At 39.4% G+C, this 17,568-nt stretch overlaps 2 protein-coding genes across 6 annotated transcripts in view; one reads left to right on the forward strand and one right to left on the reverse strand.

Moving 5' to 3' along the window:
• The window catches only part of adcy5 (adenylate cyclase 5), a 69,414-nt gene extending 62,463 nt beyond the window's left edge, over positions 1 to 6,951 (forward strand). For 3 of the 4 annotated variants that reach the window (XM_067515389.1, XM_067515388.1, XM_067515390.1), the window contains 5 exons: positions 86 to 218; positions 1,697 to 1,960; positions 2,171 to 2,375; positions 2,726 to 2,850; positions 3,594 to 6,951. In XM_067515389.1, coding sequence (XP_067371490.1) covers positions 86 to 218; positions 1,697 to 1,960; positions 2,171 to 2,375; positions 2,726 to 2,850; positions 3,594 to 3,722 — 856 coding nt within the window. In that variant the 3' untranslated portion in view covers positions 3,723 to 6,951. The remainder of the gene's footprint in view (positions 1 to 85; positions 219 to 1,696; positions 1,961 to 2,170; positions 2,376 to 2,725; positions 2,851 to 3,593) is intronic. The other variant, XR_010915156.1, reaches the window with a different exon arrangement.
• Positions 6,952 to 7,633: 682 nt separating this feature from the next.
• On the reverse strand, positions 7,634 to 17,340 carry sec22a (SEC22 homolog A, vesicle trafficking protein). Of its 2 annotated transcripts, XM_067515392.1 has the most exons (8): positions 17,222 to 17,332; positions 16,140 to 16,197; positions 15,661 to 15,871; positions 13,299 to 13,462; positions 12,706 to 12,885; positions 11,511 to 11,629; positions 10,951 to 11,016; positions 7,634 to 10,618 (listed from the first exon to the last, which is right to left on the reverse strand). In XM_067515392.1, the coding sequence occupies exons 3-8, from the start codon at positions 15,840 to 15,842 to the stop codon at positions 10,418 to 10,420; spliced, it is 912 nt and encodes a 303-aa protein (XP_067371493.1). In that variant the 5' UTR covers positions 15,843 to 15,871; positions 16,140 to 16,197; positions 17,222 to 17,332; the 3' UTR covers positions 7,634 to 10,417. The 2 variants fall into 2 exon arrangements, with proteins under 2 accessions (XP_067371493.1, XP_067371492.1); XM_067515391.1 differs by lacking the exon at positions 16,140 to 16,197 and having other exon boundaries at positions 17,222 to 17,340.
• Between the last annotated feature and the right edge of the window lie 228 nt (positions 17,341 to 17,568).

Below are 17,568 nucleotides of genomic sequence, written 5' to 3' on the forward strand. Positions count from 1 at the left end.
TAGATGGGAACTAATTGATTGAATTTGTGTTCATGGTAGAACACTGAAAATGTGTGTATGTGTCTCTCTGTGTGCTCACCTCCAGCTGTGTGGTGGACTCCAAAGTTCCTCTGAAGATCATGACCCCGGTGGTCATCACCGTCTTCGTTCTCGCCCTCTACCTACACGCCCAGCAGGTGGAGTCTACGGCCAGGCTCGACTTCCTCTGGAAGCTGCAGGTTGGTTTGTGTGGGTGTGTGTACTACACATGTTGTGGGGACGAAAAGAATCATAAAATATTAGGGCTTCGTTTAAGTTAGATCAATGAATGTAAAGATCCCCCAGTGCTTTGGCAGCAGCTTGTAGGGTGTCCTAATGTTCTGCCTCCTTTCTCGGCCCTTTTGTGTTTTTCTGCCTGCTCTCCAGCGAGAGCCATGGCCAGAGGCACGTTTTCGTTTCCATACGTACAGTATGGCCCGTTCTTCAGAGCACAGTGTCTCAGAAAAGTCTAAATTGGCACAAACGTCAACTTAGATTTTTCCCACTGCTTTCTGCCAACGAACAGCATGGGGTTGTCTCTCCACCACACAGCAAAGTTTTCACTTTCCTCGGTTTTTATCAGGCCTATCTGAGACTTTGCCCTTATCAGACTGAAACATTTCTTCTCATAGCACTTTCCTTTAATGTTGAAGGATATTGTCAATGCAATATCGGAGTAATGCCTGGAGGGAATTTCATTACATCTGGCACAAAGGGTCCACTTGGACCAATAGATGAACTCATTAGAAATTAATTTCAACTTGTTGGTAAAGGCCTAAAACCGCGAGCCGGCAATTCTACTTTCTACAGTTATTTTCCATTACTCTGTCTTTCTGAAAAGCCAAAATATCCATATTCCTATATTCTTAGATAAATCATTATTTATAACTGTATGGTAAAATATAAGTGGAATATCTAATTATATTAATAGAGATAAAACTGACCTAAAATTGACCTGTTGCATATATTTATCTAATAATAGAGATTCGCTGTAGGTTTAAAAGGTGTCTGCAGTGTATTTTGCTCTTACATGGAGGACGGCAGCTGTAACATCGTGAGTCCAAGAAACAAGTTGAATTATGTGCATTATGTCACAGGATTGGCCTCATAAATTACTGTGGACATTTCTACTCATTTCATCTGAGTCCGAGTCTCATCGAAGACTCCACTCATCAATCCAAATGGGCCACTACTGTTCCCCTCAGACCAAGCTGAAAATGTTTTTAGAGCCACAGCGACTGAGCGTCTGATTCTCAAATGAGCAGCGAAGCATTCAAGGATGCTCAAGTGTTTTTTGACGTCTCATGGAGGCCCTGAGGCAGTGCTATGCTGCCAGTGGTTGGTAATGCAGCCAAAGCAGTAAACAAGTTTTCCTTTAAAAAGATTTAGGCTGTTTAATGAGTCATTATTTTTCAGCACGCTGCTGTCCCAGAAGGTTAGTATAAAATAAAAAGACAAGGAGCCACAGTAGCAGCTCTGTGAGGCTCTAATGCTCTTTGCATGAGAAGACATAAGGTATGAATTAGGAAGAAGATTGGTTTAAAGGTGGAGTCGGCGTAAACACAAACACTGGCTGAGGTTTTCGAGACACTTCCCTGCAAAAATCCAAAAGAAGAATTTTTCTTAAAGATGAAAGTGATTGATTTACTCTCTAAATTAACCTTGAATTCTCCACTAGGCCACAGAGGAGAAGGAGGAGATGGAGGAATTACAAGCCTACAACCGTCGTCTGCTCCACAACATCTTACCCAAAGATGTGGCCGCCCACTTCCTGCAGCGCGAGCGACGAAACGATGAGCTCTACTACCAGTCGTGTGAGTGCGTCGCAGTCATGTTCGCCTCCATCAGCAACTTCTCCGAGTTCTACGTGGAGCTGGAGGCCAACAACGAAGGAGTGGAGTGTCTGCGGCTGCTCAACGAGATCATTGCTGACTTTGATGAGGTGAGATGGGAACAGAGCCGTCTGGCTTATTGTGTGGACCTTTAGAAGACTGTTACTTCCCAGAAAAATGTCAGAAATATCGACCAAAACGTGGCCTTTAGAATTAAAACAAATACGCAGCTAATAAAAACACAAAGGAAGGTTCAAAAAACCAAAACATTACATCTCATGAACCTGAATCATAACCCGACTTTCTCTCGCCCCCATTAGATTATCAGTGAGGATCAGTTCCGTCAGCTGGAGAAGATCAAGACGATCGGTTCCACCTACATGGCAGCGTCCGGCCTCAACGACTCCACGTATGACAAGGCCGGGCGCACGCACATCCGCGCTCTGGCCGACTACGCCATGAGACTCATGGACCAGATGAAGTACATCAACGAACACTCGTTTAACAACTTCAAGATGAAAATAGGTGAGTTGTAGAATAAACAGACGCCCACTAATAAAATGAGGGAATCTATACTTTTACCAACACTGTTGTTGATGACTGAAAGACAATTAACTCAAATGTTACCGACATTAGCAAAAGGACGCTTTTGAGTATATCTCCAGTATTTTAGGGTAGAAATGTATTATGCACGTCATCTACTATCTTGTGTCAAAGAACTATAAACTTATGCACAAATTATGTGATGATGCTTTTGTAAGAATTTATGTCATTTATTTGAAAATAAATAGAACCATTCGTTGATTATGGGTTTTTTTTGTTTGTTTTTTTGGGTGGAACACTAGTAGAACACTTCTACATTTTTCCTTTCTCAGGTCTTAACATCGGCCCAGTGGTTGCCGGGGTGATCGGGGCCAGGAAGCCTCAGTACGACATCTGGGGGAACACAGTGAACGTAGCGAGTCGCATGGACAGCACAGGTGTACCAGAGAGGATCCAGGTGACACATAACTGCCAAAATATCTTACTAAAACATCACTTGAAAGAATAATATAATAAAATAATGTATAATAATAATTATGGCTATGATAAATATAAAAGATAACTATACAATGGCAATTAGTGAGAATAAAACAACATTCACTGAATGCTGATTCCTCCCATTCCCTCTGCAGATGGTATTGTTGGAAGTCCACTTGTTTAAATACAATTTGAACAATCTCAGTAAAGAAAAATATGACTGAATGTTGAGACTAAATTAGCTCATTAAAATTTTTAATGCAAGTTTCAGTCGGGGTCAGGACAGTTGCACGTCCATTTTACCATTTTGGAGCCATTTTGGAATTAAAAAGAGGAAAAGCCATTAACAAAGCTTTCACATGACAGACTAAATGTAATAATTAGTCTGACTAATAAGAGGTGGTTGCTGTGACCAAGTGAAGATAAAAACATCTGGCAGCTTTTATATTTCAGTAAATTGACAAAAAAGTCAATTGTGGTGTTTTTTTCTATTTTTCCTGGGGTGCTAATAAAAGCTTTTATTATCGTAGATAAAAAACAAAAAGTGATCTGCCGCACACTGAAATGTTATTTAAATTCTGTAGAATCTCTGAATTTGTGATCGTTTTACCTGTTGATCTGTGCTGACTGTGAGTCGAACGGCGTTCAAAAACCTAAAACAGAGTGAATATGATTTAAAAACCAATTTGTCTGCTCACTCTTCCCAACTTCTTCTTCCCTCAGGTGACCACAGACCTGTACCAGGTCCTGAGCTCCTACAACTACACCCTGGAGTACAGAGGTGTGGTCACAGTCAAGGGCAAAGGAGAGATGATGACTTATTTCCTCACCGGTGGACCCTCGAGCAGTTAACCTACGCTGAGTGACTCATAGACACGTGGGGGTTAGAGCCTTAAGTTGGACCTAGCAAGCAGCCACATGGACCTCTAATGGCGTAAGGTGAACTGAGACCAACTGGTGCGTCTCTGCTTGCAGTCCCAAACCTTTTATTTAACCTACTGAGGTCACAACGTGGAGGGAGGAGGAAATTCCCCCCCCCAAAGCTCAGCCTGCAAAGGAGAGCGATAGCGCAGAGAAGCCAAATCTGACGCCGAGACCAAAGAGGTCCGGTCAGAGTTTGAAGACAGATTTCTCCAGCTTCGTGAGTTTTCTAGGTCCTAAATAAAAAGTATTCTCAGAGCAACTTTTATTTTTCTCAATCTGCCATGTTTCCTGAGGGGTTTGGACAAGAAGACAAACTGTCATTTTCTCTCTTTCTCCTACTGCAGTGTATACACACACGTAAAACACAGACAGTTTTGTGTGTGTGTGTGTGTGTGTGTGTATATATATATATATATATATATATATATATACAAACATATAAATATGATTTTATGTAATGTGTGTAAAACACTTTGTCTGTGTTGTTGTGATACAGGTACAAATCTCTCAAGTATGAACACTCAACCAGCACCACAGCACTACCTGTCTATGTAATCAACAAAGTAATAGAGAAGTTGCAGTAAGTTAAGTTAAGATTGAGCCCTACGGGTGAGGAGGCCCTCAGAGCCCTTCAGAGCCCCTCAGAGGCCCTCAGAGCCCCTCAGAGGTGGTCTGGACTGTTCTCAGTAAGGTGAGAGGGAAAACCACTTAGTGTTTACAGAGAGTTTCCTGTCAAACGTATAAAATCACAAGCTTTGCAGTATCAACAGCATATACATATATAAAGCCTTCAATGCTAAGAGGATGTCAATGAAGAGCTTTTTCTAATCTTCGACATTTTGTATTTTGACCTCTGAACACCAAACCCTATCAGATATTTTAAGAATCTATATTTTGTACATTAATATATAAGAAAGCGCTCTATAAACACCAGATGTACATACTCTTCCCATTCATGTTGGGATATCAGAATTTCTCACTGCTGTTTTCCTGGTTGTAATGTTGCACCACAGCTTCATCGGATCAACGCACCTAAATGCCTGTTTTTCGTGCTCTTTCAAACGGACGGACTGTCCTTGGTCCTGCAGGAAGTCGACCTTTGCCGATTAGATGGCGTACAGTATCTGATGATTCCTCTTCACTGGCGTCTTTGAATTTCGTTACGAGCAGGAAGCATCACTGATCAGTGAGCGAGCGCGGGCTCTGAATGCATCAGTCTCGGTGCTCAAAAGCCATTTTGCACTGCAGTGCTTGCAGCCGTCTGCCCCTTTCTGCACCGACCCACACACCTCTCTCGCTTAATCAATCAGATGGTACGACCCAATGAATGTCCAATGATCTCCGATGAGGCCTTTATTATGAACTCTACTCTAACCAAGATGATGCTCATCCTGCGGACTAGGAAAGACCAACCCATGTGGAAACGAATGTGCCCGTTTGTCTGCTTTTTTTTTTCTTTATCAGTTATAGTCAGTGTTACGTTACTCAGCATGTCATCAGTCATAGATTTGTGTGATTTTTATTTTTTTTTGTGATCTTGCCAAACTTTTACAGCTGGTTCTGTTTGTCTGAGTCACAGAGTACAGTAATTGTATTGATAGAAGTCTTTGTTCGGGGTAACATCTGATTTTGGTTTGCAACTTAAAGGACAAGGCAATCGATTTTTTTTTTTTTAAACTGTCAACAAATCTTATGAAATAGCAAAATTGTCAGCATATGACTTGACTCCCTGCCTATTTCTTCCTAGTGAAGAAATGACTCTTTAAGCGCCTGCTAACAGTGGAGTTATTAGCAAATGTTACTCAAAAAAGAATAAACGGAGAATTTTGGGGACTTTGTGCATTAGATCCACATTTTGTGTGTGTTCACTATGGCAGGATGCTGTATGTGGGACTGACCTACAGGGTGTTTTCACAGACTTGTATTTTTGTTCCTATGGGTTTGGTTTGGCGAGTTCATCTTTATGCATGGCGTATAAGCTATGTATGTCCCCATTTAAAAATCTCTGCTTCTAAGTAAAACATGCTTCCAGATGACATCATTAGGAGGAGGTGTTCAGATGACATCATTAGGAGGAGTGGTTCAGGTGACGTTTCATTTGTTTTACTGCAGAGGTTGCTCCTTCAGGACTTAAAGTCCTGATGATGAAAAAACCTCTTAGAAACATACTGAAATAATGCAAAAGCTGTAGGTCAGTCGGTAAGGCACACGTCCACAGACCACAGGGTCAGTGGTTCGATAACCAGTCCCAAAAGTGTCTCTGGGCAAGACACTGAATCCCTAACAGCCCATTCCCATCCACAGTCGTGCTGGTCCAAGCCCAGGAGAAATTGCAGAGGGTTGCATCAGGAAGGGCATTCGGCGTAAAAACTGTGCCAAATTGACATGCGGACAATGATCCACTCACTGGGGCTGACTATGGCTCAAGAGGTAGAGCAGTCATTCGGGGTTGTTGGTTTGATTTCCTGGTAGAAAAGTGCTATTTAAGTGCAGACCATTTACCATCTAGTCCATTTTTTTGCAGGATTTTTTGACAGTTGACAGAAAAAAAAAAAGTATCAGCCTTGTCCTTTACATTTTATTCCTGTTTGAAAAGAATGAAAAAACTTGGTCAAAATGTTTGAGCTTGTAGAACAGAAACTTTTCTGTTGGGTTAATGTGCTGTACTGCTTCAATCCTTATCTTTACACAGCAGTACTACAACTTTGTCATCCCAGTCGACTCATGCAGTGCCGTTCTACACTACGCCTTTTTTTTTTTAAACAGCTTATCGAGCAGGAATGTGTTATTCGAAACACATGGGGTCAAAGAGAATCCAACTATCACAGATGAGGGGTGTAGCTTTAAGGTGACTGAGTGGATACATCCTTCAGTGTAAAGAAGAGAAACTCGCCATTTCATTTATATATAGCTGAGGATCCTCGTGATGACAAGTTAAGGCAGCATCTGTGACAAAAACAGCTTAGACGAAACCACAGGTTGTTTTTATTGTCATGCCAAACACTATGCTCTTTTTTTTTTAAATAAACTGCTGAGATGTTTCACAGGTACATGATTTTATCAAGTCTTCTGCATATTCTGTGTTGTCAGCTCACTCATGAATTTAGATCAGTTCCTGTTTATTTTGTGAAAGCATGCTCCCATAGCATCAAACCTAGAGGCCTGCATCCACATTTGTCTTTCATCCATTACAAGGCCTCAGACAAACTACATGTTCAAAAGTGGTTTCACGCAGACCCATAATGTTGCTCTTCACCGGGAAATGTCTTCCAAATGAGTCAACAATCACATGGTTGTAAAGCTCAGATATTCACATACTTGTGGACGTGTATCGTCTAGTAGAAATGGCTTAAAGTGAAAAAACTTTAGTTTTCTTTTTTCAGACAACACCTCACCAACAGATGGCAGTAGCACTACATCACTTGGTTTGTAAGAGAAGCAATTGTTAATATGCGGATTAGCAGCCTAAGTGTTACTTCATTCATTACCATTGTAATATTTATATTTATATGGAAGTCAAATCAAATAGGAATAAATTATGTCTTGATTAACAGTTATTTTAATGCATTTAAGTAGCAGGGCTAGACTGTATTTTAACTTCCATTCTTTCAAATTAAAATTCATATCTCACCACAAAGTTAAGAATTTGAGAGAAAAATCAGTTATAGAATAAAAAGCCATTAGGCCATAACAACTAAATCTTTTACTTGGCTTTTCTTAACATTAAATTTACAAAATCCACGTTCAGATTTATAGATTCTGACCTTTTTAAACAATCAACCTGCAAGACCCCAACTGTGCGAGCTTAGTCAAAAAAACAAAACAAAACGACAAAAAACAACCAAGTAATATATTTACTTCACACATCAAATTGGTAGATGACCATTCAAACCTGCACATGTAATATTTCCTGTCCTTAAATCTACATTTGAAAACCACTATTGTTCTTTGGAATGAGGTACACACATAACATTATAATCAAAATTAGAATCATAATTTTTATCATACTGTAACTCAAGCGCCATCCCTGATGCAATAATAAACAAAACAAAATTGTGTCGGCTCCCTCTGAACCAAAGGCAATCTGTTGCTTGTTGTTGCTTCAAAAAAAAAAAAAACTTGGAACAGGGAGGAATTTACCAAAACTCAGCAGTTTTCTACATTTAGCAGCTGAAACCCCAGTGCTCATTTACCATATGCTAGCAGCTCCAGCCTCCAAGGTTAGGCAAATGTTTACTTTAAATTATGAAGAGACATGGATCCAGCTTGCTAGAATCATTTCAATCCTCCACTCTTTTCCCACAATAACAGCTCTCAACAAATGTCTCACTAAGCCCCAGCAATGTTATGATAAAACTACATTTTTGTTTTGAAGTATGGATATTACTGTAATCTAAAGCATCAGATTTTCTTTTTTTAATTGCTAAGCTAATCTAAAGAGCTGAGCTAAGAGACCGTGAGCACTAATACAGGAGCATAAAGGGGACTAAACACTAGAGGATGAAAAATCCATGTGCACCAGATGGAAATGGACATAGTTCAAGTAGTTCTCGTCTTAGATATGCTTTGAAATAATGATCATTTCCTGAATTTAACAAGAGATAAAACTGCATTATGTTGTATACTAATCGAGAACGAGACTTTGAGTTATATCATATTACACTCGTGTAAAATCAATGCAAATGTAAAAAAAAAAAAAAACGTGTACAACCACACAAAGTGAAAGTTTTCGACCTTTCATTCCAAAGTTTAAAGACTTGGAAATGATCACATTTGCAATTTCCAAACCAGTCAAACACTTTTACACAAAAAAACCTACTCACATTTACTACAACTGCTGTAGAAAAGGAAAAGAAAAACCCAACTGAGTCAGTGAAGCACAATTCAGTTCTGATTAAGTCTGAGCTCTATTGTGAAAACAACGATTAGGTCATGTAGGTGTGGTTCCGCTGTTGGAAAGCAGAGAACATTCAGAGAGCATGCGGATGAATCATTCACGGCTGAAGTGTTGTAGCAAACCCTCAAATGTGTAGTACAGATGCCAGATGGACATTATGTGTAGCTGCATGGCTATGCTCCTTTTAATTCTCACTTAACTCATTCCAGTCAGAGACATCTAAAGACAAAAGCCATTAAAAGAATCTTGGGACAACTGTTGGCCTACTCATGAACAATGACCAATAAAAGGCATGACTCAATTCGCTACCCTCCTCCATTTGTTTGCTATCATTTGTTGGGATGAGACCAGGAGAGATTAAATCCTCCTACACTTTCCTAAGCAAACATTACACTGCCTAATATGATAAATAATTAATCTTGGTATTGTGATAAGTTGTGCTAATATACATTACACAGACAAAGAGACTAAATGTTTATCTGTCAAAGTGGCACCAAAACCACTAAACTGAGGGAGGACTTTGAAAACACTGCTAGCATCTGTCTATTAACAGTCACCTGACACAGACACTTGCTTGATGTTGTGTGGGCAAGGAAGTAGGATATAAATTGTATCAGGCTGTTCTGTCTTAAGTTGCAGTAATTACTTTGTGACATGTTGTCACAAAGTTTTCTTCAAGAAATTGATGCACCAAAAAAGAAAAACTATAAAAATCTTCACTATCCACATGTCACTCAACCATAAATGAGTAAATAAATAGCAACATTAACTGCCTACAAGATTACATATCTGAAAAAGATCTAATCACATAAAACACAGAACGTGAAATTAGGGCCACAAACTCAAGGCAGCATTGCATATTTTTAAACTAAGACCTAAACATCCTGCATTGCACGAAACACCTACATGTGCAAAAAGTGCATGTAATGGGTGTTGAGGAGAAAACTAATAACTTCCTAATCTTAATAGTTTAATTGCCGTTGCATTTAAAAAAAAATTAAAAATAAAATCTGTTTAATTTTTATTTGCTACGCTGAATGAAATAGTCTTTTCACACATCAGTGTTTGGCTGAAGTAGCCAATGGCTTGTTTACTTACACTACAATCAGATATTTCCTCATAATTTTACAAATTTTCAGCAAACTTCTGTTTATTTATATTTAGCTGAATGTCTTAAATGAATGGAGGTTTACATTGCTGAAAGTGAGATATTTAAAAGTATAATTTTGGTTTTGATACTTGACCTCAGGTATTGCTAAGAACAACTTCAGCTCTTTATGAAAGTAAGTCTATCGCCTTTTGTGTCTCAGGATAAGATTGACTGTGGGTTATACATGACAGGTCGATACAGATTTTTAAATGTGCAGGTGGAGGCAAACTACATGTTTGCAAAACTAGACATAATGTATGCAGGACTCTGACCCATAGTGTGGCCGCAATGAAAGGGAGCAAAAGCAAATACATTTACAGACAAAGCTGAGGAGTAAACCTCCCAAACAAATCTGAGAAGATCCATGTTGTCAAAGTTTTCAGCTTCATCCACCGGTGCTGAGATGGTGTCAACAGAGGGCTACTGTGGTGCCGCAAGATTTAGTTTAGGTTGTTCTTCCTGAACGGGGAGCTTTGTTTTTTCCGTTTCCACAAAAACAGCCTGTGTGGTCTCCAGTGGATTTCCAGCCATACATGAGAAGAAAGCTCTGTTTGTCCTTTACGTTCAAAGTTTTTGTCAGACATTATAATCTGGTGCTTTGCCCAGGGGTTGCCTCAGTCTGATCTGCAGGGTCATGAAGGCACCCACTGTCACATGGAAGAGGATCTGCCACATGTTCCTCAGTTCATACAGATACATGTTGGAAAGACAGATGAGTGCAAATGCCAAGAAGGACTTACTGTTCCTCCAAACAGAGAAGTAGGCAAACAGGTAGCACTGAAAGGAGAATGGCACAGAAGAGTTGGAATGCGGCAAACGTTTGTATGAGTGACACTGACGCATGGCATGTTTTCATCTGTGACATTCTTCACTGGACAATATGTCTGTTCATTAAGTAAGAAATCCTGTCTTCAGTTCACCAGTTTGAGGTGCACCATTTAGTATCCTGAGCTACACAAAGGCTGATGAACATGTTTTAGAAAAGGTAGCAGGGTGAAAAGCACTGAGCTTCTGCTAATGTTAGTCTAGCTGACAAACTGCTGAGCTGTAAAGTGCAGGGCTGTTAGTCAGCCAGTGATGGGCTGCTCTTACCTCAGACTATCACTTACCTGATACAGACAGGCCGCTGTCCCGAGGAAGAAGGCAATCACATAATTAAAGTCTTCATCATCATTCTGCAGACAGTAAGAAAAGGCACAAAGAAAAGGTTTTTAGCACTAATGTAGACATGGCATCCAACAAAACCAATACAACAAAGATGTTCAGAGGTTCCTATATTTATCTGCATTCAATTTAGTCTCATTTAGTTTAGTAGAATTTAACATTACGTTTAGAAGTTCAAGGTACATGTCAGAGTGATTCTGTAACGCACAAAGGCTGCATGAATTATACAAAGTACTGTGAAGGAAAGTCTCAGATATATTACTATGAGGGTTTTATTTTGATTTCTCCCATTTGTTTTATCAGTTATGATAACAACAATGCATTGTAAACCCTACACTACAAGGATGACAGTCTGACTGAGGAAGGCAGTTTCTCAATTCAGCTGCAGCAATTCAGCAAAAGGTATTTTTATTCCAAAACAATATGAAACTAGACCCAGCTTATAAGCAGAATCCCTTTAGGAGAAGACCTTTCTGTTTGAAGGTCATCTCCTTTACATTCTCACCTGGAGTATGCTCTCGATAGCGTGGACCCCCCGCAGCAAGTTCAGGCCTCCACAGAGAACACTGAGCACACAGGACACAATGCCTGGGAGAGTCACTGGCTCCAGCATCTGTGTGGGAGCTGAAGGGGACAAAGAACAATATTTCACCTTTGACAAATGAACATTATTATAAACTCCTGGTTTAAAAAGTATAAAACAAAACATAAAGTGAATGCAGTGTATATAAATATAAAACCTATTACAGGCAGGACAAAAGGAACAAACTTCGAATAGCAAACATTCTGGAAAGGTAAAAGGACTGATGTGCCACTACTTTCCGATTAGCATACTTTATTCCTCAGGACAAAATGATTTATGATCTCAGAAAACGGAGACTGGCAAGGGCAACCAACGGAGACGGAACAAAGCACGGGAAGCTGCTCTCAAGAGGATGTCAGAGAGAGGCACAACGGCGCTAAAGTGACCTGAGGTGGCATCGCTTAGCTTGTCGCAGCTGAGGTATGACGGTGTGTACAAGAGTGTTCTTTTCCAAAGCTGCTGAAGAGTGGAGCATCTGAGCCACAGAGCTGTGAAACTGTTGACTGACTGACCACAAAACATACAGTATTGCTAAGGATATCATTTCTTTTTCTTAAAAGGTTTTGTGAAAAAAAATCAGTTTATTAATGAAGCAAATGGGTTTAAACCGATTTTATGTTGCCAAACTTTAAAATAATTTACTGCTGCAAATACACAGTTTACTTCATTTTAAAGTAACTAAGACATAGCTCTTCATGCTATCTTCTCTGTAGGCAGATTTTTCAGTGTATTCCATGCAATACAAGATAAAGCTAATTAAATGAGACAACATGGAAAATTTTATCTCAATCATCCCTAAAAAGTATCACAGCTATGCCTATTTTGAAGTTCATTTCTGTATTGTTGTTTTTATAGAAACAAAAACACAACATATACAATTCTGCTTCATTTAAAAAGCTCTTAATATAATCGCACAAAATAAATGTCTACTTCTTTCATGTAGTAGTCGAGTTTGAGACAACATTCTTGTTGTTGTCATATTTTCATATCAGCTGAAAAAAAACCTTCTGCGTGGTGAAAAATCCAACTATTGATAGCAGGAAAATAAATAGGTAGTGTATTACAATAGTAAACCTCGTTTTATCTGGATGAGGTGAGGTAGCGGCTCATGTCCTACCTATGCCCTTGTACTTAGAGGTTGTGTGGACAGAGAATCCATTGATAGCTCTCAGGTCCTCAGGGGAGAGTTGGTAGGGCGGTCGCAGCTTGATCTCCGTCTGCATGTCAGCCAGGTTGATCTTTGTGGACAGGGAACGGGGGCTGTTGTAGCGTTGTTTGGTCTTCTGGATGAAAGTGTCTGATGGAAGGCAGTTGGCACAATAACAAGGTGCTTAGTAACACAGAAGCAAAAACAAGAGATAAACAGATCATTTGTTTGCCAGAGGAGCAGATTTAATCAGGGCTAAAGGAAGAGTTCAGGCTTTACAATGGATCAACTTCAATGATTCATTCATCAATAAAATGATCAACAGAAACAAGAAACTCCTACATTTACTGTTCATCATTAAATAAAAACATCTAGATCTTCCAGTCAAAAAAGCCAACAAATTACAACATGCTTAAACGTGAATAATCTGAAGTTACAGTGGATCTTTTTTCTTTACTGATGAACAAAGTCCTTGGATTTTGACTAAGAGAACAACAGACATGCAGTAAATATTACTTTGTGGAAATTACTTAAGAATGGTGTTAGAACTGTACAGGGCTCACCAAACTCTATGAAGGAGTACGGCCGCACAGCACTGTTGATTCGCTTGGAGTCATACGTGACAATAAACTCCCTCTGTAGTTCATCCAGGAAGCAGAAGGCCAGCACGCTGGGGTAGTTTGCAGTGCACACCATCATGTATCCAACTCCCAGAGAGCTTGTGAAACTGAAACACATACAAACATTGCTTTTCCATGCACTGCATGTTTTTCTTGCCAGAGAAAGTCGTGGACACTGTAATTAGGACAACAAGCTAAATGCGGTGCAGATTACAGGACATAAACACAGTGGCCTTTCTGTTTCTTAAACACAATTTCAGCACATCTGTACAGCATCTCTGTAGGCTCTATATTTGGTTGTTTAGCCTTGACATGACAATGATCACAAATTTTATTCCTCCGACAAAATGACTTAGAACTTTCACTACATTATCTAAACAGTTGAAGCACAGTTAAGGAGGCAGTCGGTTATCACAGCATCTAAAGGGATGAAGCCATCCATTTTTGGTAGGCCTCGAACAGGTAGGCCTGGAACACCACACAACACCAGCTATTTTGGTGATGCTCTGGCCTGGTTGTCTAGTTATGGCAGTTTTTTCTTTGTACGAGTTGTCCAAATCCTTACACTTGACCCTTTTTCCTTTACCTACCACATCAACTTCAAAGCCTGAGACTACGACGATCTAAAAAGCACACACCACTCATTACTACTACAGGTTATTTCTGCATTTACTACCATCTACATTAAAAATGCTAATGTCCATCCATAAAAGCAGTCAGACTGCTTTTAAGAGTAAAATGGGGAGCGTCTGGTAATCGAGTGGTTAAGACGTGTATCACGCATTGTTTGTGGTTGAAGCCCTGGCCTAGTAGACCTTTGCTGCATGTTAAATCCCTCCCTCTCTAACCTGTTTTTCTGTGTCTCTACACTGTCCACTGCCCATTTAAAAGCATAAAAGTCCATAAATAATCGCATTTTTATTTAAAGCTACTATTACCATGTTTGACCAGCATTTCTACCAGACTCTGTTTTTCCTGTATACACTACAATGTCAAGCAGGCAGTCCCAGATCTGCGCACTAGAGAAACTGGTTTGGAAAAGCTCTGATATAAGGGGATGAAACTGCTGTTTCAGTCTGGATGGACAGTAAAACCGAACAGAGGAAGGTGTAGTTACAGATATGCCTGACTTAACATTATCGTGGTCTGACTGGTAATTTGCTTCCTAATGTATTTGATTAACTTCATTGTACCAAGTTCTCAAATTAAACAATGTTTTGCACTTCAAGTTTAATGTTGTGGTTGTATGTTTCATTTATATATATAGTGCCTTTTAAATGCACAAAGCACCAAGTAGTTTCAGCATGAAAGGTGAAAGGGCCCAAAGGGGAAGAATTTCAAAATGGCCTTTCAAAGGTGAGTAGTTTTATACAGACAAGTAGTCTCCTGCTGTTTTCTTGACACATATATAGACAGTTGTATGCAAAAGTTTAAATGTCCCTGTGCAAATTACCTATTTTGTTGCTTTTAGAAGTAAAATGAAGAAAATCCAGATGTACAGGCAAATATAGTGTTTTTCTGTTTTTAAAGTTTATGAAATACAAAGTAAAGTGCATTAGGACAATATTGTAGCATTGATATTATTAACTAGCACTTCAAAAATCAACAAAATGTGCAATTTACCCAGGGGTGACTAAACTTATGAAAACAACGAAAACAGACATAAGACCTGTGTCTAAATGGCTACAAACATATTAGAGCAAATTAACCTGTGACTTTAAATACTGCCTGCCTCATTCTGACCTTCACTCTCTTCAGATGCTTCAGCCTCTCACTGATTAAAGGGACTCTCGTCAAAGGAAGCTCTGGCTGAAAGGTTTGGTTGGCTCGTTGATGGCTAATTATGAGTTTCTTTTGAGGTCATGTCCTCTATCTTAATAAGCCCAATTAGCTCTCAACAAACAGTGCTTAAGAGCGTTTCAAAACATCTTCCTTAGCACTAGTGGGGCCTTTCAGAAACATGTCTGATGAAGGTCTTGTTGTCAAATCACTTAAGCTAAAAAGCATTTTCCATCAATTGTGTTAGACTGGTCAAGAAGAGGAGGAGGAAACTGTCACCAGTTGCAAAATCCATGCAATAGTCCATATCATGGGCAAATGTACAGTATGTTATCCACATTTAGCAGAGATTCTTGAGTGTTATTAATTATTTGTATATATACACAAAATAAAAAGGCAGAGAGAAGACAATTAAAGCAATGTGCATTTTTTTGAAATGTGATGTTAGGTTTTCATAGGAACGTTAAAAGGTTCTTTTAAATAGACCTAATATGAAAAATGAAAATAACATTTGAATAAGACCTACTTGACATTGTAGAGGCCAGTCTTAAGTGTGCAGCGGTCAGGGAACTGGCTGAGTTTCTTAGAGAGACCTTTGAGGTGCCTCTTGGTTTCCTGAAGCTCTTTGTCTTGTTCATAGTCCGTGGATGCAGAAAGAGGAAGGCCATCCCCGACTCGCACCACAGAGGCGAACAGCACCATTGACATCTTAAGAATCTCTAACGCTCACTGAAGGTCTGCAAACACGTGAAATAGGGAAGAATGTAAAGAAGGTAGCAATAATATAAGTATCTAATGTTATTATTGGATGGCTTTTAATTCAGTTCATTTGCCATTTGTCAAACAAAAGTCATGTTAAAATAATATGGATGTTCAATCCAATCCAAATGAACTACAACTCTATTATTGCTTTCCAAAACTTCAAAAAATGTTATTTGTATCTATACTTTCAGCACGAATTAAGAAAATAATCAGGGGGCACTCTTCTTTTGAAACACAACTGACCTATGGTCTATCCGTTCCCTGAAGACCTCTCCCCCTGACGACCTGATCAGTCTATCTTCTAAAGGTCCACAAAGAGCAGCAAGTGAGAGGACAGCTTATGACAAAAATGTCCCATTTCTGAGATAATGTTTATTATTAGAGGGCATCAGTTTCAATTTACATGACATGTAAACCTATATACTTCTGAAGGGTAGGATGTCTCCAACCAGGTGATTTCTATGTTCACAAATGCTTCTGAAACCAAGGACCTACTAAATGTAAAGCAATGGATTACGTGTGACTGTCAATTGCCCTTAATTCTGTGAGGAATTTGTTGGTGTTGGCTGCGTTGCACACACAATTCATCTGGTTGCTCTACCAATGTTATGTTAGCGCACGCTTCATGACAAATACAACGGGAGATTGCTGAAAATGGTAATAATTTATTGTGTATTCACACGAGGGTCCGTTGAACTTTGAACATCAGATTCAAGGTTTTGCTGTTGTTAACGTATCATTAGTAAATACAACCTGTCACCTGGAACCATGGAGAGCTCCTCCGACTGATAGGACAGTTGAAAGGGGCCATGAGAGGTTACATCTAAACGCCTATTGTTGCGACCTGCTTCCAGTGCATTCATGGCGAAATGCAAACACACATGACAACTTCAAGAGTTCAACATTACAGCACTAACTGATTAAAACGCAGTCATGTCACTGTGTCAGGGGAAGACTATTATGCTAGCTGGCTAAGCTAACCGCAAGTAGATAGCTGCCGAAATTTACACACATTCATGAAGTCAAAAACAACTGTCAGCCCGATTCTTCGTGCTTTGGCCGCGAGTTGGGCATTTGAGACATTTCTCAATAATTTCCAACATTGTAAAGTGCAGGGAAACTAAACAACAGGGTACAACACAGCAGATAAGTCAGCTAATCTAACCATAGCTAGCAGCTAATCAAATTAGCCTGTTTACCGACGTTTTCTTCCAGCTAGCTTTAGGAGTTGTGGAGCTAACAGCTAGCAACATTTGCAAATATAATTCACAGGAAGGCTGAACGCAAACCTGAAGAAAACAAGCATGCCAGACATACTGAGATACCTGATAAATGAGTGTAGCATCATGTGGACATGTATGATATACAGCTATTTGTAGCAGCAACTAGCTAGCTGCTGAGAGCGGTGCGCTTTACGTTTACGTGGCTGTTTCGTAGGGCATTGTGGGTAAAGGAAGCCTCTCATCAGCACCACAGGGAAATAACATAAGCGAACTAAATAAATCCAAAACAAACCAGAAACAGGTTATATCAGTTGCGAAAGAAAAACATCAAATGCATTTTAAATTAGGATAATTTTGTCCAGGACATTAAAATTAATATTTAGATGGATCTAAATAGATAAAAAATACACTGTAAGAAAACTCTATTAAATCGTATTCTCCGTGTTGTC

Source organism: Channa argus, chromosome 9 (assembly GCF_033026475.1).
Source record: "Channa argus isolate prfri chromosome 9, Channa argus male v1.0, whole genome shotgun sequence".
Classification (NCBI taxonomy): domain Eukaryota; kingdom Metazoa; phylum Chordata; class Actinopteri; order Anabantiformes; family Channidae; genus Channa; species Channa argus.

Coding starts and splice junctions, on each gene's coding strand:
- sec22a (XM_067515391.1), bottom strand. CDS start 15,842: ATGTCAATGGTGCTGTTCGCCTCTGTGGTGCGAGTCGGGGATGGCCTT. Junction 13,463..15,660: donor ACTGGCCTCTACAATGTCAA/GTAGGTCTTATT, acceptor TATGTGTTTCAG/TTTCACAAGCTCTCTGGGAG. Junction 12,886..13,298: donor GTACTCCTTCATAGAGTTTG/GTGAGCCCTGTA, acceptor GCCTTCCATCAG/ACACTTTCATCCAGAAGACC.